At 36.4% G+C, this 26258-nt stretch overlaps 1 protein-coding gene across 1 annotated transcript; it reads left to right on the top strand.

The window, feature by feature from the left end:
- Window positions 1-5423: 5423 nt before the first annotated feature.
- On the top strand, window positions 5424-20527 carry LOC103710846 (probable sucrose-phosphate synthase 2). The gene is made up of 12 exons (XM_008796754.3): window positions 5424-5750; window positions 9442-9677; window positions 15015-15078; window positions 15169-15861; window positions 16314-16430; window positions 16518-16649; window positions 16785-16961; window positions 17046-17099; window positions 17192-17254; window positions 17366-18340; window positions 18436-18563; window positions 19484-20527. Exons 1-12 carry the CDS (start codon window positions 5424-5426, stop codon window positions 19770-19772), a joined length of 3255 nt encoding a protein of 1084 aa, XP_008794976.2. The 3' UTR covers window positions 19773-20527.
- Window positions 20528-26258: the final 5731 nt, after the last annotated feature.

Here is a 26258-nt window from a genome sequence, read left to right as displayed (position 1 = left end):
CAAGAGTTGATCGCGATGTTTGTGATGAGATTTGAATAGATTTGGATTTTTAGCTCGGGGAGGAAGTTAGGAGCTTAAATAGGGGGAGCTTGTTAAGATCTTTTGAAGCATGTATTTCGTCTCACATCAGCTATGTACCGAGCAAATCTTAAGTATTTATAACCAAATAACCCAAATAACATCTTATAGCTAGCTTTTTATATTAGCTATATGAAAACCTTTTTTTGGAGGATTGAGGGGTCATAAGTTATAAATAGTATAAAAATGAAATCGGCCCATGATCCATATGAACTAAAAGAGACTACAGAACAAGCCCATAAGACTACGGACTAAGAGTAATGTTTGTAATTAGATTTATGGCACTTGTAAATGGATTTAAATAGGTTTGGACCTTTAACCTAGCGAGAATACTAGTGTCAGAAATGAGGGGAGCATATGAGAATCTATGTGGGTATAAGTTTAGTCCCACATCAACTATCCATTTGGTAGATATTGGATACTTATACATACCTAGAGATTTAAATAATACATTTCAATTAGCTTTTTTGGATGAAGTTCTATCTGAGATGGCATGGTTTTGATTACAAATGTTCTCAAATCACATAAACTCTTTTTTATTAGAAAAAACTCCAAACTGAAGTTAAGGCAACCACCGGCAGGGACAAAAGAAGAAAAAAAAGTAGGCAAACAACCCACTTTTGCTCCAACTACCTCCAACATGCCCCTTTTTGGAGGCCAACATCAGACCAACATTACCACTCCAAAAGAAGTTAGCTCCCAAAATTATGTCTTTCCTTTAATTAAAAGCAGCCATCTTAAGAAGTTTTGACTAGATCTGATCCTTGACCATCCTAGCTTAACTAAGACCTCTTTAGAATTAAGAGCAGAGTAATGCTCACTACTACTGTTATTTTTCACTATGCAGCATGAAAATATACTGATATATAAATGATTCAGATCCATTGAAGCTAACCTATTTTTCAGTGAGGTTTAAGGTTTAAACTTCAATTGAAATTTGAAGGTAGTTTTCTTTTTAAAAAAATTGAAAAATGAAACTATTCCCTGTAAAGGAACTACATATATTTGTTGTACTTGAAAAGAAAACTCTAAATATATTATAGTGGAACCAGGATATGGTGCAGTTTTAGCTACCCACCTACCTCGAAAAGCAGAGTGAACTCTCTGAAAATCAGGTAACAAACAGGCACACACCCATTTTGTATTATGTGTCAGATGTTAACAAATAATGGTGGTCATGTTTCATTATGCTTGAGGACCTTTACATTGTCAAAGTGGGAATTTTATTTTTCATTTGATTCTTAAAGAGGATAGAAGAAAAGTTCTGCAGGTTTTGGCCATAAAGCTAATAGATAGGCATATATAATTTTCAGTTGGTTGTTAGTCAATTAAAAAAAAATGAAGGCTAGAGGAGTTCGATCTCATTTCCAGATAAAACAAGATTATGGATTAAAGAAGTGACTTATTTCAACATGGATTATGGATAAGTCCTTTAGAGGCAAGGTCCTCAGTTTGCACTCCCTAAAATAAGTTGAAAAAAGATGACTTGGATAGTAGAAGCATGCATAAATATCATGGTACTTCACATAAACTTATCTTGGTCATGATCTCCTAGAGCCTTCACATTGATGTGCTCAAGAGTTGTTTACCTTGCATTCTGTTTTTGGACTTCAAGGTGAAGAGGTTAAATGATCATGCAAATGATTCTCTTATCAATTGTAAGGCGTTTCAGAGGTGCTTCAACAATCTTTATTTCATTCATAGCTGCAATGGGCTTCATAAATGGCTGTAAGCTCATAAATCTCATGTCTTTCGAAAAAACCTTGAGGAAGATGATTAGATTATATTTCATATGGTAGGAATAGTGTTTTTGCATATAACTATTGCATATAACTACCATTACACCAAAACCGACCAGTGTTAGTGAAGGTGCAACTCTATTTCCTTAAACTCCACCAAAGGCAGCGCCAAGAGTCGACTCCGACCAGGCCTCGCCCACCCCGGACTCCGACCTGGCCTCGCCATGGGTTCAGGGACCCTCGGGTATAACTCACCTACTAACCAAGCCATCACCGTTGGCAGGCGGCAGGACATGCTGACAGTGACCCTCCCTGTGCTGCTCAGGGAGCCCGCAAGGTATGGCCCGCATAGCGGCAGAATATGTCCAACAATGCTAAGTGCATAGAAGAAGTGTTTCCTGGGGATATGGGAGTCCTTGCTTATTTCATAATTCAATTTGAAGAATGAAGGACTCCATGCTTAATCTCCTATCATATGGCAATTTGAGCAGTTAGATGATCAAAAACTTTGCCATATTTTGGCAAAATAATAAGGTTTGTGGTGAGGTTCGCCATCTCGATATCGGACCACGTACCGGTGCCACATTAGGATAGTATCAGTACGGTACAGAATTTTTTTGGCGTATTGAATATTAGTATGCTATCCGTACCGAGTACAGGTACCGAACTGGTATGGTATGGTACGCTCCGTACCGTCCGGTTTGTGTAGGCATGGCATACCATGGTCTGTGGTATTCTTCTGTATCAAGGGGGTGAGATGTGATTTTCCAACCACCATACATTTCTCCCACTATTGTAATTTCCTAATTTCCAAATGAGGCATGTTTAAAGACAGAAAGAACATTCTATGATTCTATCTCCTTTCATTGCCAGCAGTTGCTAATATAAATCCTTCAAAAAAATCCTGTTCAGCATTAGATCCATCATCTTATACCTTTTTGAGGCATTGAACCACTATTTTGCGGCTCCTTGTGTTTCCTTTTACTTTCTCCTTCACCTATACTTGGTGTTTTTTAGGTTGGATGTCCAACTACATGATATTATGGTATTATGGTTTTAATTCCTCCTGTCCAACTATGTGGTTTGACAATGTGAGTGCTAGAATTCACCAGGAATCCTATTTTCTATTTTACTTGCTTTCTTTCTTTTGAGCATATATCCATATATTTGATTTGTGAACATAGACAATCAACTATCCACTTGCAAAAAGGAAAGAAAATGTAACCAACCATTTTTAGTTTAAATATTTGACTGACATGATTCAAGTTATTTCCACTTCATGTTGGATCAATTGGAACTTTAATTCTAAAAAAAATGATGTTTGAGATGATCTAAAAGGCTACAAAAACCTACTCAAACAAAATTAGTGTGCTCAAGCATGTTTAGTTCAATACAAAATGTTGTACCAACTGTTCCATACACACTAATAAATTCCATCAACACTGGCTAATACAAATTGATAGCATGAAGGACCCTGATCCAAGGTCGTCGGGCGGCGTGTCAGTCCCCATCCTGACCCTTGCCAAATACTGTTAGATTTGATCATCTTCGATCTCTGTTGAACCATCTGTACCCTAGTCTGAGCATGATTCAGTAAAATCACTCTAAACAAACTAACCCGAACGTCAGGAATTCCTGCTTAATAAGCCCTTTAAGGGTCTTAGAATTTAGGATTTTAATTTTTTAAATAATTATAATAAAATTTTCATAAAAAATATAATATTTGAATATTAGGCTCTAAGAAGGATTTTCAGGATTATAAGGCCAGAAATTGGATTTTCTTCGCAAGGTAAATAATGTAACTCTTTTTCTAGATTTATCGGTAAATTTATAAAAAAATTTTGAATCAAATTATTCTTAATTTATGAAGTTGATGCATAGTATTTTATTATTATATGTGCCTCTTTCTAGAATATTGTATGATTCTTAATTGAACATATTGAATTTGATGTGGATTATGTTCGATTGATTTCGATGTCGTATGATTTTATGTATCTTACGATTTTGAACACTGAATATAAAAAAAGGGGTTTTGCTTCGAAATGGATTTGAACTCGCAGCCAGACTATGTATTGATACCCTACCAGGGGGTTATTCACTGGTATATTGACACCTTGCTAGTGTAGGTTATTCAATGGTATATCGACACCCTGCCAGTGGAGGTTACACATTAGCATATTGACACCCTGCCAGTGGGGGATTATATATTGGCATATTGACACCTTGCCAGTGGGGGTCGTCGTTGGCATATCGACACCCTGCCAGCGAGAGTTATACATTGGCATATCGACATTCTGCCAATGGAAGTTATATGTTGGTACTTTAATGAGCTTATATTCTAGCCCAGCCACAGGGTATAAATGTGATCATAGTTCATGACTATCGAGATGAACTTGATGATTTGAAAGAAATTGGTTTATAAACAAGATTTAAAATTTGAAACGACTGGATAGCATATCAATTTGGTTTTGAATCAATGTATTTTACATGCTCAATTTTATTATATTATTATTATTTTATTGCTTGATTTATCTGGCGAAAGTGATCATCGCTTACTAGGTTGTCTAGCATATTATACGATTTTTTAGTATTTTTACAAATCTAGAGAACTAGCGTGACTCGAGAATTTATCTTGACAGAGCGATTAGAAACAAGATTTTGACATCTTTATTTAGACTAGATTTTATTTTAGTTGATGCAAGATTTGGAATATTATTAGTTATGTAAGATTTTTATTTTTGCTATTTAATTTAGAAGTTGAATGTTATTTTAATATTATTTAAATTTGTTCTACTGCTGTCATGTTAAGATGTATTATATGCTTGTTGAGAGAGTTTTTTATAAGTATGCGGTGGTTGCTGCGACCCCTGACTTATAATCTCGGGTTGGGGGCACCACACTTCCAATCTTAAATCTTCAATTCTTCGATCTCAGGTTGGAGACGTGACACTTCCAATCTTAAAGCTTCGATTCTTTTTTTCCTTAATATATAAGCAGCTATGTTTCATCATGGTTCTTATGTTATTTAGAGCTAATCACGGGCCATGCATATGCACAAAAAATGTCAAATTTTAAATAAAACCGGATCAAAGCCCAACTAAAAATAATTATAGTTTAGACCTGAGGCTCAACTCATGATCAACAATATAAACTAAACATTTTGCATTAAAACTTAATGTAATGATATAACACAAGATCAACTCTTGTCCTCTTAATCTAGGTGCATTAGAACTTTCCATCTAGCGATCTTGTTTCCCATTTTATTATCATCTATACCGGGTGGGAGGGGCGAATCTTAGGTGTTTCAAAACTGAGTAGATTATTACATTAAGTTTTAATGTTAATAATGTTGTAAAGAAATTAATCTGCAACGGTATTGACTGAATGATAGGAAAAAAATTCGGAATTGGATTAACTGTCATATTCTGCATCTTTCCATTTGCCTCATGCTTCTTCGCTTTCTCTCTCTTTTTCAGTCATTCTTCTCTCTCCAATTCTCTTCCATAGTTTTACGTGAAAAGTTTTCTTCTGTGCTTCTTTTCATGCAAAAAAACCCCCTATCGTTTTGATCCCATTTTGCATTGTTGATCGTTCGTGATGGCAACGATGGTGGGGAACGAGTGGATCAATGGATACCTGGAAGCGATCTTGGACAGCGGGGCGGCGACGGTCGCCGAGGATCACCACCACCACCACCACCGGCCGGCGGCAGCGGCGGCGAGCCCGAAGAAGAAGCGGGGCGGCCACCACTTCGACCCGGGCCATTTCAACCCGACCAAGTACTTCGTGGAGGAGGTGGTCTCCGGCGTCGACGAGCACGACCTCCACCGCACCTGGATCATGGTCGTCGCCACCCGCGACTCCCGCGAGCGCTCTGCACGCCTTGAGAACATGTGCTGGAGGATTTGGCACCTCGCCCGCAAGAAGAAACAGGTCAAGAACTCATCTTCTTTATCATCTCACTGCCTTCTTGATATGTTTTAATAATCTGGATTTGTTTCAAAATCAAATCTTTATCATGATCTTGCTGTCCAATATCATGTTTTTCTCTTGATATGTTTTTTATTTTTTTTTTCTGAATCTTGTAACATTTTTCTTCTTTAAAGATGTCAAATTTTGCACTTTTTTTTTCCTCCCCTGATGACAAGGTGCAGTTGGATTCTGGTTTTAAGCCCTTTTTTCCACCCATTTTATGACTAATTGTATTGCATTGTTGTTTTTTTTAATGTAAATGTTGGTTTCGTTCATTAGTGTTTACAAATCTTGGGATATTTTTTTTCTTCAAAGATGTCAAATTTTGCTTTTCTTTGGATGCATGATAAAGAGCATATGAGTTCTGGTTCCAAGTCTCTATTTCAAGATCTTTCTCTGTTTGCATTAGCTGGGTCTTCTTTATACTTGTTTGATGTTGTTTTTGTATGCAATGGTATGATAGGTTGAAAAGCATGACTCTAAGTGGACTGCAAGGAAATTGATACCTGTCCCTAAGTTTTTGTTCAAGATCTGTCTTATGTTAATATATACTTCTATTCACAGTTCCTATATATTACATGTCTTCTGGATTTGGTTTCCCCTAATTAATGTTCGATATCGCCTTCCGATAGTGTGCAAGATGCACTGAATGGAAGTGTTGGCATTTTTTTCCCCAATATCTTGTCATCCATGCTTGCATAATTATGTGTAATTGCTTAATCTTGTTTGTTTTGATTGCAGGTCGATGCTGTTCATTTTGTTTTAATAGTATAGTTAACTGGATTAACATATATATGTCCTATGTTGCTATCACAAACATGATGTTGCAGTGCAAATTGGGTCTGGTTGCCAAATCTCCGTTTCAATATTTCATCCTTCATATCCTCGTTGCTCGAATTCGTTGATCATTGCAATGTGTGTGATTTCAGCCCATCATCTTTCGCATGTTATCTGTAAGACCCAATAGTCCTACATCGGAAAGACTCATTCCAGAGCCTGAATATATTACGCTACTCTCCTGTGTTTCCCCCCCTCATGTGACCCCCACGTGGGCACTGGGCGTCTCACGTGCCCCGCGCAGGCGGGGGCGTGACATTATCTGAATTGGATTTTCCTAATAGATCTTTAGAGTTCCTTTTTGACAACAAGATACATGCAATTTATGGGGAATTGGAAATATAACAAATTTTAGGCGTCTTATCCATCTGGTGTTGCATTTTTAGCAAGAATGCATGTGATAAAAAGGTCATAGGAGATACTTTGTTGGATTAAATTTTGGAGAATGATTTTGAATTTTAAGACAAGTTTTTTAAGCTAAATTTCAAAAATTTATCTGCTTCATTATTGTTGTTTCATAATTGACTTTTGCCTTTTTGCTTTATTAAGGTTCTTGGTGTATCTTCAATATCGTTTATTGTTAGCAAGACATGCATGATAGCTGATGCAAGAGAAAAATTATACTATATAGCATTTGTAGAAGTTAGGTATTGATTTCTCTTGGATCAAGAGGGAAAAGTATAGAAATTCATGTTTTACATCCTCTTTGTCTCTAATTATTCCTCAAGCATATAACATATTTGAATTCCGATGATGCTTAATCGCGTCGTCTAATATCCCTCACGCTTATATGTATTGGCTAATTCTTAACTTCTGATGATGCTTACCAAAAAGCGTCGAGAAAACTATATCCTCCATTACCGACGTTTTTAATCGTCGTAATCTACCGACACTAATAAAAAGCATCGACAAATTTTGGCACAGTAGACCACTCACCGACGCTACTTTCTAGCATCGGCAAATAACAATCGGAATTATCATTTCTTCCTGTAGTGCCACATGATGACATTTGATTCACATATATCAAAATTTTCATGGTTTATTTTTATCTATGGACTACATGCTTCATTAAAAATTAAATCTAACAATCTAGTCACACAATAATTTCAATATCTTGTATTTTGGCATTTTTATGGATAGTCTTGAAACAATTGACTATTCATAAAGCCGATCCCATATATTTGGGACCGGGCTTAATGGTTATGTTTATGGGTATTTGAGTTTTCATCTATGTATTTGATTATAGAATGTGAAACTATTAGCAAGAAAGAAGTGTAGAAAGGAAAAATAGTTTGACTGAAGTAATCATATACTGAAATTAGGTTGGTTTTAATCTTTTAAAAGGATTAACTGTATAGAGTTATTCGATTCCTTGAATTCTCCATTCTATTTTATTGGTGGTAGGAAAAAGTCACTTAAATTAAGAGTTTTGAAGAAAATTTAATCAACTATTTCAAAAGGCTGTTTAAAAAAAATTAAAAGAATTTTTTTCACTAAGATAATTTAAACGTAACATGCAAAGATTTTATAGATATGAATTTACTATCAGAAGAAATGGTTTTGTCCTTGTGCAAAGTAAAACTTGTAATGAATTTGAAATTAGTTAGTTTTTCTTATATCTTGAAAATGTGTATGGATAATTACTACTTTGAAAGCATTCTTTTAGCATGCTAGTTCTATAGAATATATGTGAACTATCCATGACTTAGGCTTCATTTAGAAAAGCTTTTGGAGGGCCAAAAAGTACTTTCTAACTTTCCAAAAGTACTTTTAGATAAATTAAGAATGTTTGGTAAAATTTTCGAAAAGTTGTAGCTTTATGAAAAAGCTAAAATAGCTTTTTGGAAGAAGCTCTATTTATAAGTCCCTTTATAAGGGTATTTTGGAGCTTCTCCAAAAAAGTTATTTTGAGTTATAATATTTTCTCTTTTTGGACCCAAATACCTATAATAAAATAGAATAATTACACAAAATATCCCTTTATAAGTCTGAAAAATTAATTTATGCTAATAATTATAATATTTTATACTTTTATTATCGTATTATACTATAAATATAATATTATATTACATTATATAATAATATATTTATATGTTATGTTAAATAATTTTATATTATATTAAATTATCATGCTATAGTATATAATATTATATTACTATATTATAATAATATTATATTGTATTACATTAATATTATACTATATCACATATTTATGTATTAATATATATTATATTTATTATGTTTTGTTGTATAATGCTATGTAATGTCCTTTATGGTCATTTTATTATATTAAAAGTACTTTCTTAGTTTATTTACCAACACATATTAAAGTTTCATAGCTTTTTAGAAATGTAATTATCAAACAACAAACAATTTTTTATAAAAGTTCTACTTTCAAAAGCTCTACCGCCAACAGCTCTCCCAAACGGGGTCTTAATTAAGGAATGTTGTATTAATAATAAGATCTCATGGAAAATAGTATTGGTAGTTGCTAGACCTATATGGTTCCTTATAGGAAGATGTGCTGATTTTGTCAGCAATTTATTGTATAAATTTAGGCATTTTGTTCATGAGAATATGGTGGATAATTTGGGTAGAAAAATATTTAAAACATGTAGAATTTAAAAAAGTTCATACTTCATTGTCTAGTGAAAAGATGCATGTTATCTTGTTACTTTATTTTGTATTTTCCTAATAGAAGGTTATTCCAATTTTCCCCTACAAGTAAATTAATATCAAGAGATTGCAATTTTTTAGTTTTTATTAAATTGGCTTAGTAACATTCTAAATATTGTGTGTATGCATGAATGAGCAGATGGAATGGGAAGATTTTCAGAGGAAAGAAAAGCATAGGTGGGAGCAAGAGCAAGGGCGTAAGGATGCTACAGAGGACTTGCCGGAGGACTTTTCTGAGGGCGGGAGGGGGGACACAATAGGAGAGATGGTGCAATGCGAGACACCACGAATAAAACTTCAAAGAAACTTATCAGATAACCTCCAAGTCTGGTCAGATGAGAACAAGGGGAAGAGACTCTACATTGTCCTTATTAGGTATATTTCTTCTTGTAAATGCTGCTATTTTTTTCCAAAATGAAAATTTTAGGAAAATTCTTAATGACCCAAGACCTCATATAAAAAGGCCAGTCAAAATGTACTATTTTATATCTTTGGCCCTCTATAAGTACTATTTTAGTTTCGTCAAGCTTTATAAAATTTCGATTTTGACAATTCTGACACTTTGAAAATAATTTGCTCCAAGTTTTAGAGTTCCGATCAAAAATCAAGAAAATAAAAAATTTGAAACACAGAAGAAATATAAAAGCCAAGAAAAGTCATTACACCTATATTTTAGAGTATGTCATGTTATATAGGTTTTAAAGGGATAATGTCACGACCCCCGCCCCGTTTCCGGCGGGTCGCCACGACGGTCCTAGGGTGCGGGTAGGCATAAAGCCACCAGCCACCACGTAGAACCCTACTACCTATCAATCATCAATAAATTCTGAAAATTTTAACATGATACATGCACAAAATGATCACCTTTCCTATGGTGACCTGTCAGGATTATCTCAATACATACAACACACTACCTGTCAGAGCAGCAATCACATAATCTGTCACATAATAAACCTGGACAATATTTAGCAATACATTATCACAGGCACACCACTGATCTGCACACACATATATATATACCTGCTTCCCAATCCATCCATGGTCAACCCATATCCACAATAGGACCTATGACTGTAACTATACACTATATACAATAGAAGGTTTATAATACACCAAAAGGTATAAACCTCTATCTACATTATACTATACTATGGAGCGGCACAGCTAGCAGGCAATCTCTAACCCTGCTCCTCTCTATACAATACCTGCCCTGCAATCAAAAACACCAAACTGGGGAGTGAGTATATGAATACTCAGTGAGTGGAGTAGAGAGTACTATGCACATGAGACCAGATATAATCATGGCTCGAGGTGAAATCTCAAGATCAATAACAAGATGAACATGATCTCAACATAGAGAATATGGAGTAAATCATCAATATCACCACAATCAATATCAACTCATCTGAAGCATATATGGAATAATCAAGTAAACATATATGCTACTCATGAATATGCTCAACAGATCATAATTCTGGAACATACAAATCAGGTGTCAATATGCTGAATCATCGATAAATAGCTATCGGGAGGTGGGTCTTACGCCCCAGGCGAACCACAACAACTCCCTACTGCCATATGCATACATAGAATATGACACCACACCAATATGTAAATCAGGGTGTCAATATGCGAAATCATCACTAGACAGCTATCGGGAGGTGGGTTTTACGCCCCAGGCGAACCAGCAACAACTCCCTACTGTCACATGCATATGCAGGATAAGACACCATATCGATAATGTAAATGCTAGACAGCTGTCGGAAGGTGGGTTTTACGCCCTAGGCGAACCAGCAACAACTCCCTACTGTCACATGCATATGCAGGATAAGACACCATACTGATAATGTAAATGCTGGCCAGTATTCAGAACAGAAATCCATCTCACATCTATATACTAAACGACACCTCGCGGGAATTCTACATCCGTGGAAAGCCATACTGCACCTCGCGGGGTCTTACTATGCCCGGCGGCAAGCAGAATATAAATCGTAGGACCGGCCGATCCTACGCCTAGGGCCGTGTCCCCCCTAGGAAGGGACTGGGCTCCACCCACCCAGAAGGCTACTATGTGCACGCAGGCCGATGTCCAACCCCCATCGACTATCCTGCAAATACTGCCAAGCCATGCATAAATGCCATAATGCACCCTCCCAATACTCTACTAAAAGTGAGTATGATCAAGACTACCACTCACAAGTCTTTGAAATAGAGAAAATGAAATTAATTTACAAAAGAAGTCATTTCACAATTTGGAACCAATTTAACTACTCATCTACTCCTTGTAATTCCTCTCAATGTTCCCTTAAATGCATGTACAAAATAATCAAGCATGGAGAATCAAGATTATAGAGGAATCTACTACAATATCAATCAATATGCTCAAGTGGAATCAATTCACACTTGGCGACATTCATGAAAATGAATTAAGGATGCTCATGGTGCAAAGTACATGACTCTCACTCACCGGTTAATCTGGCACAGCCCTGATACGCCTCCAAAAATCTACAGCTGGCAGTGGGAAACTTCTTCCTCTTGTTCCCTAGCTTCTTGCCCAATTGATACATGCATTGACAATACATTTAGTTTTGTATCAAGGGCCACAATCTACGTGCCAATCATAAATATATGAACTTTGATTGATTCAACTCCCCCGTTCCCTAAATCTTTTCTTTTCTTTCTTTTTTTCTTTGTCTATTAATTAACTCACCATTTATGTGTATTAGGGACTCCCTTGCATGAGTACAAGGTCCCCTTAGCTTAATCTAGGCTTAATACCCTATTATGGCATGAAATCCCCTATTTTTCCACCCGGATGAACAGTAACCCAGGCCGACAACCGGTTACTTCATCCCGGGTTTGATCCACTTTCCAAACTCCAAATTTGATGAATTTTTACCAAACATTCTATACTCATAGGAAATTCCAAAAAGGTAACATGCATCACTATCGGAGGCCGTTTGACCCCCAAAATAATTCGCCAAAGTTGGAACTTCGACACAGTTTTTCCGTAGTGCCGGAAAAATTTGTCAAAATCCGATTCTTCCTCTTTTAACCACCTCTACAACCCTTATCCGACCCCTCTAGACTACATCCACCCTTTGTATAGCCTAATGTCATCAAAAGACTAGATAGGGATGGATATTTACCTTTTTATTTTTAGAAATCGAGGTCTTTGCGTGGAGGAGAAGGAGATCTACACTTTTCTCTTCAGCTGGCAGCGCAACCGAAATTCCCTTTCCTTCCTTTTTCTTCTTCTTCTTCCTCTTCTTTTCTTTCTTTCTTTTCCTCTTCCTCTTTTTCTTCTCTCTGTCCGTCTGAGACTCCCCCCTCTCTGTTTCAATCCAACGCCTCAGCGAGCTCAAACCCATGAATTAAGTCACATCAAATACTATTCACTCTTTGTTTAATATTATTAAATTTTCATTTTGCCCCTAACACTTCAACATATCTACTGTTATGCCATTAACTTTTGATTCCTTTTCAATTTATCCTTACCACTTCAACGCATCTACAACTATGCCATTATCTTTTGATTCATTCCAATTTTATCCCTTATATCAATTTTAAAGGACTATTTTATCCCTTTTTATATAAATTTTTTTTTGGGAGGTTATTACAGATAACCAATGGCTGAATTTAATCCTGTGTAAAAAGTAAAATTACCAAGTATACTAAGTTATTGTACTATAATATGTATTACTTAATCTTAAATTATTCAACAATCATTACATTTAATAATTATGAATCCTTTTGGTGTCAATTTTTTTTTTATATAAATACTCTCCAATATGTAGAATTTAGGCATTTCTTTTCATATATTTGAGGTAGAGGTTGTTTACTCGAATGCATATAGTTATGGAATGTTATATTTAATATGTATATAAATATTATTTTGTGAAATGTATTGTATTTTGTTATTTATAATAATATTTATACAATTCTCTAATAAGAACCATTCCAGATACCTCAAACTATCAAGGATATTTTTGTAATGTATCCACTCTTTTAACTCAAGAAAAAAAAAAGAAAAGCCAGCAAGAATTTATATAGCCTATGATTAAATAAATAAAAAATAATTACAATATGATTAAAAACAATAAAATAAATGTTTAAAGGATGTTTATAACTAGTTTTGGCCATTTTCAGTCTAAACTGACCGGAACATGCAACTTGGTTTATTTTTTTTCGTCTTTTGTCGAAACTGATTAATTTCAGCTGAAATGGATTGGTTTCAACCGAAAGATAAAACCTTGGATGATGTTTCCATTCTTAGCTATCAGATGGAGGATAAATTATGTAAGCACTTTTCACTATTTATTGCCATATTTTTTCTCTTATATATTCACTTAAGTACATAATTTAATTGAATTTTTCAGATGAGTAATCACTTGTAGAAGGAAATATCTGCAGCCCTTAGTTTGATTTTTAGTCTTTTTTGGCATGAAGTTTGGATTTTCCCTTTACTATTCAACATTTGTCATTGAGTCTCTGTCAAATGAATTCATCTATTAGTTCTGTATCAATGGATGTTAGGTAACTAGTTAAATTTAACTTGCATTCTCCAAACAGATAGCATGGTACGTCGTAATAGCCCGAACCGTGCGGTACAGGAAGTACCATACCAGTTTGATTCTAGTACTCCATACCGTACCGTACCTATATTTGGTATGCCAAAAAAAACTCTGTACCATACCGTACCGACATTATGCTAGTGTGACATTGGTACGGGTCTGATACTGAGATGATGAACCTTAACGGATAGCTTAAGAAGTAATGCACATTTTTATTGCCGTCGTAAATCATGTTATTTTCCTAGACTGAGGTCAGTTTTTTCATGTCTAGATGAAATCCATAATTATAAGGAGCTGCACCCACTTCAGACCATTTTCTGTCTCTGACATCTAGTTAGATGAAACAGATCTAGATAGCTCTCAAGATGACCTGACACGTATCAGCTTCCAAAATCCTGCTGCCTTTTGTGATCATAAAAAAACTTAGAGGAACCGAAATAGTTCAGTGATCACCTGAACTATTTCGGTGAGCATTTCAAAGAAAGCCTGTTGTATATAAAATTATAGGAGACAGACAATCATCATAATTTTTATATATGTGCAAATGAGAATCAAAACTTTCTTCAACTACAACTAATTTCTGAACTGATATTTCACTTTAAAGGACTAAGATATAGAAAAGCATGCCATTTTGCAATTTGGTATTACATCGAGTACTCGCCATTTTAAGGATTTCTCTCATATCCTTCTATGTCCATTCCTGTTACATATACCATTTCTTATAGCATGCTTCATGTGTCTACCAGTTGCCTACATTGTCTACTTTATGAATCGCCAGGTCTTTCCTTACTATGTATATTTGTTCTATGGGTGTGGTGTTGTTGGAGAGGGAGGGAGGGGGGGAGGATTCTGCAGTGAAGTGCCTTTCATCAGATCTTAATGTTTTTCCTTCTCTTTTCTTTGTGATGTGATGATCTTATGTATCCACCAAAAAATGCTCAGACCTTGTAACTAAGCGTTGCATATGACACTTCATCAAAATTTCATTTCTTTGGTAAATTATGTTTCTCTCCTTTATTTCTTCTTGTCCAGTTTACATGCTCCAGTCCAACATAAAGCTTTATTCCAACTACTGTTCCATTAGTCCAAATTCAGTCCCTTTCAAAAATTCAGTTGCTCTCAATTCTTTCTTGTCCAGTTTGCATGGTCTTGTTCGCGGGGAAAACATGGAGCTCGGTCGTGATTCGGATACTGGCGGTCAGGTGATTATCATGCCACTTAAGCTCTCTCTCTAATCCAAGAAAATGATTTATGATATGATTGGTATGATGCTATTCTCATCGAATCTTCAGGTGAAATACGTCGTCGAACTTGCTCGTGCACTTTCTATGATGCCAGGGGTGTATAGAGTCGATCTTTTCACTCGACAAATATCATCCCCTGAAGTAGACTGGAGCTATGGAGAGCCCACAGAGATGTTAGCATCAGGCTCATATGAAGGAGATGGAACTGGAGAGAGTGCAGGAGCTTATATCATTCGCATACCTTGCGGTCCGAGGAATAAATATCTTCGAAAGGAGCTGCTGTGGCCACACATCCCAGAGTTTGTTGATGGATCTCTTGCTCACATTCTTAATATGTCAAGAGTGTTAGGAGAACAGATTGGTGGAGGATGTCCTGTTTGGCCTTATGTAATTCATGGGCACTATGCTGATGCTGGAGACTCTGCTGCTCTTCTTTCTGGTGCTCTGAATGTTCCCATGGTCCTTACAGGCCACTCCCTAGGAAGAAATAAACTGGAACAGCTTATTAAGCAAGGGCGCCAGTCGAAGGAGGATATAAATGCTACTTATAAGATAGTGAGGCGTATAGAAGCAGAAGAGCTGTCTTTGGATGCTGCAGAGCTTGTCATCACAAGCACAAAACAAGAGATTGAAGAACAGTGGGGTTTGTATGATGGCTTTAATGTAAAGCTTGAGAAGGTTTTACGTGCTCGAAATAGAAAGGGTGTCGATTGTCATGGACGTCACATGCCGAGGATGGTGGTTAGTGTAGCTAGCAAGTATTTATTATGAATTTATGATCATAGTTGCTTCATTTTTTTTTTCTACTTTAAAGTCACCAGGAACTTGAGTTACATGATAAGAACTATGCTGACAGGAAAACAATCAAGCTATTTATCTTGTCTTGTGCTCTGCATTAAGCTTTGATAGCAAACATATCATTCAAACTTCGCTAGTGTTTTCTAGCAGAAAACTAACTGATGAATGATGTTGAAAATTTATCTCATATATGATACAGGATTTGATAATATTACCTGACATAAATAAATATAGATGCAAATCACAATTTTACCCAACTCATAATGAAATGAATACTTTTCTTTAATAACGTAATTGAAACGGTGAGCTTATTGTTACAAAGTCAATTTCTTACATAAGCATGAGGATAATCTCTAGCTTTCAGTACATTCGAATACAAGTCATAAAATTTGCAGGTCATTCCTCCCGGTATGGATTTCAGCAATGTTGTAGTCCAGGAAGATACAGCTGAAGCAGATGGAGATCTAGTAGGAGATGGAGAACAAATGGCAATGCCTTCCATAATTTCTGATGTAAGCCATTCCTGCAACAACTCTCTCTTTTTTTTCTCCCTCAAATATAGCTAATGCTCACTCTGACATGAAGAACTACGATCTCAGGTGATGCGTTTTTTCACAAATCCTCACAAGCCAATGATCCTGGCCTTATCAAGACCAGACCCAAAAAAGAACATCACCACCCTTGTGAGAGCTTTTGGAGAATCCCGTCCATTGAGAGAGCTTGCAAACCTTGTAAGGACTGATTCTTCACTCATTTAGATTGCTTATTCTAGAAAAATATCATACTTGCTCAACACTTGTGCTGTCATTAGACATTGATAATGGGAAATAGAGATGATACTTGCTCAACACTTGTGCTGTCATTAGACATTGATAATGGGAAATAGAGATGATATAGACGAGATGTCGTCGGGTAATGCTAGTGTCCTCACAACGGTTTTGAAGCTGATTGACAAGTATGATTTGTATGGACTTGTGGCCTACCCGAAGCATCATAGGCAGTCTGATGTTCCAGAAATCTACAGGCTTGCAGCCAAAACAAAGGTTTGGATAGATTTTTAGCTCTCGGACAGTATCTTAAGTCCTTGGCATAATCATTTAGTTAAGCAAGATCCATTCTATTGGCAGGGAGTCTTCATAAATCCAGCTCTTGTTGAGCCATTTGGTCTTACATTGATTGAGGTTAGTATGATGATGAGCAAACTCAATACAGACACCTATTACCAAAGTGGAACATTAAGTTACTGATACAAGAGACAAAACAAAACCTGTAGGCAGCTGCACATGGGCTTCCAATGGTTGCTACGAAAAATGGAGGTCCAGTCGACATTCATCAGGTAAATAGAATTACTCTTTACTCTGATGATCAAATATCGACTTCATTTTGGTTAAGTCACTGATATTCCTGTGATACTATGATCCTTTTTTCTTGTGGTCATACACTTCAGGCACTGAACAATGGGCTGCTTGTAGACCCACATGACCAAAGGGCCATAGCTGATGCTTTGTTGAAGCTACTTGCAGATAAAAACCTCTGGCATGAATGCAGGAAAAATGGGTGGCGAAATATACATCTATTCTCATGGCCTGAGCATTGCAGGACATATCTCACAAGAGTGGCAGCTTGCAGGATTAGGCACCCGCAATGGCAGACGGACACTCCAACAGGTGACATGGTCATCGAGGAATCGCTCGGAGACTCACTGAAGGATGTGCAAGAATCATCTCTAATGCTATCTATCGATGGAGAGAAATATTCCATTAGCAGTTTGCGAGATAAAGAAACAGAAAAGGGTGAACCTGAGGTACAAGATCAAGTGAAACACATTCTAAACAAGATAAAGAGGCAAATACCTGAAGCAAAGGATGCAGACAACAGTGAGAGACAGCCTGATAACTCGGCCAATTCAGTTAACAAGTACCCTCTTATCAGAAAGCGGCAGAAACTCTTTGTGATAGCTATTGATAGCTACAATGATCAGGGAGGCCCTGATAAAAGGGTGCTAGAGGTGATCCAGGAGGTGTTCAAGGTTGTAAGATCAGACTCTGAGATGTCAAAGAATTCAGGATTTGCTTTATCAACTGCTATGCCCATCTCCGAGACATTAGAATTAATGAAATCAGGGAATATCCAGGCTAAAGATTTTGATGCTCTGATCTGCAGCAGTGGAAGTGAAATGTATTATCCAGGCTCTCAGCAGTGTTCGGAAGAGGATGGCAAGTTCTGTGCAGACCCTGACTTTGCCAAGCATATCGAGTACCGATGGGGTCACGATGGTGTGAAAAGGACTATAGAAAAATTAATGAACTTTCAGGATGGTCAAGGTGGTAATAGATCAGAGAATTCATCAAGAGTTGTTGAATTAGATTTGCGATCAACCAATGATCACTGTGTTTCATTCCTTATCAAGGATCCAACAAAGGTATGCAAATGCAGTGTCAGAAGAACTTCTGGAAATAAAGCTCTTGTTTAGTAAGTTATATGTCTAATTATCAAAGTGGCAATATCCTGCTACAGGCTAAGCGTGTGGATGATCTGCGGCAAAAGCTGAGGATGCGAGGACTCCGCTGCCATCTCATGTATTGCAGGAACTCAAAAAGGCTGCAGGTTATTCCTCTTTTAGCATCTCGGTCTCAAGCACTCAGGTATGTATCTCAGTCAGCTTTTAAGTGAAAGTAAATCCTGTGAGTAGTGCATTTTATGTCAATTAAGAACTATAAATAATTCTGTGTTACATGAGTCTTGGTCTCGAGCACTTGTTCATGGTCTTAAGTTTGCTTGCTGTAAGGAAAATCCTACAAAGCTTCACAATAATTCTTATTGCAAATTGTGGTACATCAGATATCATTAAGTAATTTTTTAGTGTCAATGACAATAATTTAGAAAGGTAAGATGAAGGCTAAGAGAAGTTCTGTAACACCAATTGAATTACACTACCTAAGATTTTTCTAGATTTATTTTCAAATGGGTTCTAAGCTTATTCATGCACAAATATCAAAGTTAATGCTATCCTTCTCTAGAATTTTCATTTTAAGCTAACTCTTCAGTTATATCATATTTAAATCTAAAGATTTGTTCCACACATTACCTTTCTGAGCAGTTTCAACTAGATTCTGACTCAGACAAATACAATTTTACAAATTTAATTTGATTAAGTTCTCATGTGATTTAATCAACATTGGCTTATTGCTTTCCTTGAAAGTCCATCAACATTGGGCTGTTTGGTTTACAAGTTTTAGTAAAACAACCTTATAGAAAATCTAAAATGAAACGATTTTACAAAAATGGTTGTTTTGCTGTTTTCCTTAAAACCTGTTTTGCCAAAATTGATGTCATAAAACTTGATTTTTAGCAAAAAATAGGTGTTTTTCATAAAATCTGTTTTACAAAAATCGTTTTTTACAATTATGCAAAACATATAAGCATCCAAACAGTCCCGAACTTAACTTACATAATCAGAAATTATCAATATTGTTCGTTCTTCCTAGACAAGCTGGTTTATGAACTGCTTTGACTTGAGGATGTATATGGCATATGACGGATGGTCTCTTTTTATTTAATTGAGGTATCTTTTCGTCCGCTGGGGTCTGAATATTGCAAATATGTATATCATTGCTGGAGAAAAAGGAGATACAGATCATGAAGAGCTCTTATCAGGTTCCCACAAGACTGTGATCATGAAAGGCATTGTGGCAAAAGGTTCAGAGGAACTTCTCAGAAAAGCAGGGAGTTACCAGAGAGAAGACACCGTGCCGAGGGAGAGCCCCCTCATCGTCTATACCAGCAATGGGCTAAAGTCAGAGGAGATCATGAAGGCACTCAAAGAAGCATCCAAAGCTGCTTCTGGAATGTGATTGACTGGGACATGATTATTATATTAAGTATATGTTTTGTTTTCTTCATTCTCCAATATCTTTTTAGTACTCGATTGCAAATTAGAGATAATGTCGGTAGCCTTAAGACATAACCAGATCTTATTATCTTTATGAAATGCAATGTAATACAGTCTCATTTTCTACTCTGACATCTTCATAGCCGCTAGAATGGAAAGTGCTCACAAGCATTTAAGGTCTACCCAGACCTAAATCTTATTTTTATTTTAATCTTTATAAGCATTTTTTCCAAAGTTTTGAGAGAGTTGGGAGTTGGTATTATCTGAATGTTGTTCATGATATAATCTAAATTAAAATGTAATTCACTTCTCTTTGAAGGCAAGCCTCTAAGGTCTCCTACAATCATCTTTCATGAGTTAAACCTATCATTAACCATTGGAATCAGTTCAGTAGTAGCAAAAAGTCACAAACAATCAAATCATCATGAAATCTTCAAGGCAAAACAACACAAGCAAATCTAAATGTGGAACAATAAGTTACTATATCTACACTAGTATAAAAGGACTAGTGAATTATATATAAACACTAAAAATCCTACATGCCATAGATATACAGATTAACCAATTCATGAGAAAAAAGACATGCCATAATTATGCATAAATACACACATGCACTGAGTGAGGTCCACTATGGGGTTGTCCATCTCCACATTATGGATGTGTATATGTACATAAATGCTATAATCATGCATACACACACACATGCACCGTGTGTAAGGCTCCACTGACGGGTAGTCCATCTCCATACTATGTACAGCACATGCAACATATTACATATACAAATATATATATATATATATATATATATATATATATATATGTACACATACAAATATACAAACACACATACATACATACATATAGTCAGTCAGTAGCTCCATTAGCCTCTCTCTCTATTATATATATATAGTCTGTGTGTATATATGTACATACGTGTATATATATATATATATACAAGGTTCGCTGTCTCGGTACCGGATGCCATAACAGTGCCACACTAGCACAGTGTCGGAACGGTATAGTACGAAATTTTTTTGGCGTACCGAGTGTCGGTACGCAATCCATAATAAGTACTGGTACCGAACCGGTATAGTATGGTACACCCCGTACTATCCGGTTCGGGCTATTACGGTACGCACACAAATGGTATATCTTCAAAATTATCAGAAAGCCTTCAGTAGTCTTGGATTGGTGTATAGATTTTGAAAGGGATAAACTCACCTTGCTTAAGTATTGAATGCAGGATTAGGCAATCACTTTCCACTATAATCCTAGAAAGGCTAAGATCAAAGCCAATTGAAGATTGGAATTCATCCTTGATTTTTAGAAGTTCCTGCCATGCACACTTCAGAACTATAGAGAATATAAAGATTAAAACAACATTGCAGGAAAAAACACACAACAACTCTATAATATAAATGCCGATTAAAAAGAAAATATCACAATCTGAAATCGTGAAAGAACAGAACTAAAAAAGGCAGCCTAGTGCACAAGGCTCCTACCATTGCAAAGTTTAGGGAGGCTCAGATGTACGTAGCCTTATCATACACCAAGAAGTTATTTCCATGTTTCAAATCCATGATGCCCAGTTCACAATGGAGCAATCTTAGCATTGCACCAAAGCTCACCTTCAAAGAACAGAACTTAAGCAAAAATATAAAAGGAATTAGAACCATGAATAAGGCCACCTAGATCCATGGCCCAGCAGATAGTCCTGTAACAAGAACAAAGTATAACTATACAGATAGATCTGATGATAGATTATGCTCAAGCTTTACCAGATGATTCACCAAAAAAGCCCTATAAAATAAAGGTTGAGACCAGCTGGTTCATATCTCCAAGAGGCCTAAACTCCAGGCTTATGGAGATAAGACAAGATGGTTAATGGCCTAATGGGGTACGCATGGAGTTAAGGCCTCTAATAGGTATATTGAGAAAACAATAAGAAGAGGGGAGGGAGGGAGAGGGAGGAGTACGAGAAGAGGAGGAGAACGGCAATGGTGATTAAAGATCTACTTCATTGTAAATCTAAGAGTTGAAATAACCAGATCAATGTAGGTAATCTTAGATAAAGTGGCATTGTAGCAACATCATGCATACGATTTTATAAGAAAGCAGATTAGAAGTTGAGATCAACAGAAAATAAGTCACTATATATAATCATAAGGAGGAACCAATCAACGAGCTGAAAGCATTCTAAATTGGCCAAGATCGGTAAGAAATTTAAAATATAGATAATAAGGAAAACATTTATGAAAATAAGAAAGCTCAAAAATGTAGCTGATGCAGCATTGTTATTATGTACTAGCATTTTCAACTATTTTAGCATTGATACAATGTGGATAAACAACAGTCCAACCTCAGATCATGATGCTGGTGAAAGTTAAAATGACAACAACTGTAGCAAAGACTCATAATATGAATGTCATAAATAGCTGGTTATTTATCAGCAAGCAAATAAAAAATATCACAACTAATCAAAGAACAAAAAAAAAATAAGAGCCTAATATGCAAAGATTTCTGAATTCAGACTAAATAGAAACTAACTAAAAATATATTCAGCTATCAGAAGAATTGGATTATAAAGAGTGTGATCCATGAGTCACATTATGAACAGACACAAGCAGATAGCACATCACCCAGAAAAGACTGATAGTCAAACACAATAAATAGACCAGCCCCCCCTGTCTTCTCTAATGATGACATTGAAAGTGAATCCTAGGTTCTTCGGTGTTTAGCATGCTGAATTTTTTTTTTTTTTGAAAACCATGGCTGAACCTGATCGGGTTACCTACGTACCCCTTCACAAGGGGGATCAAGCCACACGTAGTTCTTTTTAAGTTTCAAAAACGCAGTGAAAAAATGAATCAAACAATTTAATTCATGCATGCTTACAAGATCAAATCTAGAAATCAGAAATCAGCACATTAAGAACACATAGGATTATGCCGAAATCGTTTAAACAATTATGCTAAAACTTTTATGCATGATTAACTATCAGATCTGAAACTTAAGAACTCTATTCCAATTAATCTCCGAATATCCATCGAATGGATTCTGGAAAGATATCTCCGTGAGGAGCCCCAAAAGAGGGTAAAACCTCGGGGAATCGGACCTAGACCTTGACACCATAATAAATGATTAATGCTAGATTAATACCTTTTATGATGGATGAAAGTTGTGGATGTGATCCTTGACTTCGCAGCCACGCACACGAATGGCCTCTACGAGAAGTACACCCGAAGCCCTGAAGGATCTTCTTCCGCAACAGTGCTAGCAGCTGCAGAACACTTGAAAGCTGAAATCTGCTCACCGGGATTCAATCAACTCTTGATCAATCGTCTTGAAGCAGATGGAGATGAGGTTTGTAAGGGAAGTAGAGGACTTATATCTGATCTTGAGTCTTCTAGATATTCACCCTGAAAACCCTATCTAAAATGGAGAAGAAGAGGAGGAGGAGGCGTGTGAGGAAGAAGGCTGCAATGGATGTATTTTTGGTGCCCATGTTTGACCCCTTTTAATGGCCTCCGAATTTTCATTCAAAATTCGAAATTTATCTTCAGAAAACCTCCTTTAGTTGGCCCATGCAAAAGAATAGGAACAACCCAAATCAGATCTCAACCAAATCTGATTTAAATTCAAATTTTAAACACATGTGCAAGAGGGAAGGAATTTGAAATCCATGCAGCAGAATTTTCCTTCCTCTTGTCGCATATATTTCATTTGAAATTCGAATTTAAATGATTCAGAGGTTCACATGCTAGTTAGGAAAGTTATTTGATGTATGAAATCATTTAATATATTGCTTAATGTTTGAATTCAAATTCAAACAACAAACAATGTCGCCATGTGTCAAGCAATGGGTCCATGCGCCATGCAATAATTTTGGTTTATTTAAAATTCATGAAATCCAATTCCATGTCACCACGAATTGCCACATCATCTGAGCCTAATCCTCTTTGGTTGCACCTAATCAAATTTGGTCAAACCCGGATTAAAACAAAGCAATTTGGTCGAACCCAATCTAATCAGGTCAGACCCTGATTGAGCTCAAATTGAATCCAATTCAATTTTTGGCTTATCCAAACTCAATCAAATTGAATTAATTACTTTGTGTTGGACCTAATCCAATTAGGTCAATCCCCAATTAAGAACAAATTAATTTAAAATTAATTTGATCAGCTTAAGTTCTTTTGGTTCTGACCTAATCCAATCAGGTCAAAATCCTGATTGAGCCCAAATTTGAATCCAATTCAATTTGGCTCATCCTTAACACAATTACTCAATCAAATTAAGTTTATTAGTAATTTAATTACTAATTAATCCTCCAATAATTACTTTAATTATTTTATAAGATAATTTGCCAATTAAATTGACCAAATTATCCCTTAATGATTCTTAATCATTGATCAGCTTTCTTGATCAATCAGGAATCTTCTATGCGTGTGACCTCGTAGGTTCGAACCTAAGCCGGTAGTATAGGAACAATTTTCTACACTAATCGATGTGACCATCTAGCAATGGTACCTGACGTCCGGATAGGCCGAATATATGCGAAACAAATATTCTGAAATCCTAGACAATGGTTACTGTATAATTCAATCCCTTTGACTCCTAATGCCAGGATGACTTAGAGCTCACTATCAACCCTATAATTAGTACATCCATTATGTGATTAACTTTAGATATCCCGTGACTCCTCACTGGGATTATCCTGGCCAAGGTTTTGCTAAATTAATCACAAGACATTATCTCCTATTTTCAGGAGGGGCCAATTCCATCTTCTCACAACTAACTACGCAAGTACTTGACTGCACCCAGTGACCTTCCGTCACTGAATTAGAAATTCAGGTAGTCCGGTACCAAAGTACAGTGAGTTGTTTGCTAGTCACAGGTTGCGGTCTCAGGTCAGAGGGCCAAACTTATACCCATTTCCACTCGAAACATCTCTCGACAGTAGAGCGTTCCGGAATTGGTCACGTTCAGTGAAATGTACTCCTACACCACTTGTGTGGCATACCAGTGTCTCCACACTCCTTAGTTAAGAGGACAACCAACGTATATGTCACACAACGACCTAATCTCGATAATGCTGTCGTCCTAGTAACAACATATCATTTGGTCGCGAACAAGTTTAAAGACTCAAAGATAAATTCTCCTTTATCATAACATAAGTCCTAAGAACTTCATCATATAAGAGTTCATTTGAAGATGAAATGATGAATAATGCCAAATAACACTTTATTAATTTGTCAATTCATTTACAAAATTCAATCATCAATATGTTGACGATTGACATTTAGGATACAAATCCCAACAACTCCCACTTAGCCTAATGCCAATCGTCACAGTATCTAATACCCATCTTCGACTTGTGTTCGTCGAACTCTTTGATGCCGAGGACTTTGGTAAATGGGTCGGCCAGATTTTCTTTTGTGTCAATCTTCTGAAGATCAATATCACCTCGATCGACGATCTCTCGAACCAGGTGGTAGCGACGTAGAATATGCTTGGTCCGCTGATGTGCTTTGGGTTCTCTTGCTTGAGTTATGGCCCCAGTATTGTCACAAAATACAGGCACTGGACCATCAATGGAGGGTGTCACTCCAAGCTCGATGATGAACTTCCGCAACCATACAGCTTCTTTGGCGGCATCAGATGCTGCGATATATTCTGCTTCACATGTAGAATCTGCCACTATATGCTGCTTGGAACTCTTCCAGCAGATGGCCCCACCCTTAAGAGTGAAGATATATCCCGACATGCTCTTGCTATCATCTTGATCTGACTGAAAACTTGAATCGGTATATCCTTCAAGTTTTAAGTCAGAATCACCGTAGACAAGCCACTGGTCTTTAGTATTTCTCAAATACTTAAGGATGGTTTTTACAACCTTCCAGTGGTTGATACCTGGATCAGACTGGTATCTGCTCACTACTCCTAGCGAGTATGCCACGTCTGGTCTAGTACATGTCATGGCATACATTATAGATCCCATTGCCGAAGCATATGGAATTCTATCCATACTCTCTCTTTTCTTGAGGAGTTGTCGGACAATCTCTTTTAGAGAGGTTAATTCCATGGCCCATCGGAAGATAGCCTTTTTTTGGAATTAATCATACTGAACCTCTTCAGTATAGTATCAATGTATGTGGATTGGGATAATCCAAGCAATCTTCTAGATCTATCTCTATAGATCTTCATCCCTACGATGTAAGATGCTTCTCCCAAATCCTTCATGGCAAATTGAGATGATAGCCAAACCTTTATTCCTTGTAATGCAGGAATGTCATTCCCGATTAAAAGAATGTCATCCATATACAAAATAAGAAATATAATAACTGCACCATTTACCCATTTATAAATGCATGGTTCCTCTTCATTCTTAATGAAGCCATATGTTTTGATTACCTTATCAAAACGTATATCCCAACTCCGTGAAGCTTGC

Source organism: Phoenix dactylifera, chromosome 14, assembly GCF_009389715.1.
Source record: "Phoenix dactylifera cultivar Barhee BC4 chromosome 14, palm_55x_up_171113_PBpolish2nd_filt_p, whole genome shotgun sequence".
NCBI classification, from domain to species: Eukaryota; Viridiplantae; Streptophyta; class Magnoliopsida; order Arecales; family Arecaceae; genus Phoenix; species Phoenix dactylifera.
The sequence above is the reverse complement of the archived record's forward strand: the minus strand, read 5'-3'. Positions and strand labels throughout refer to the sequence as shown.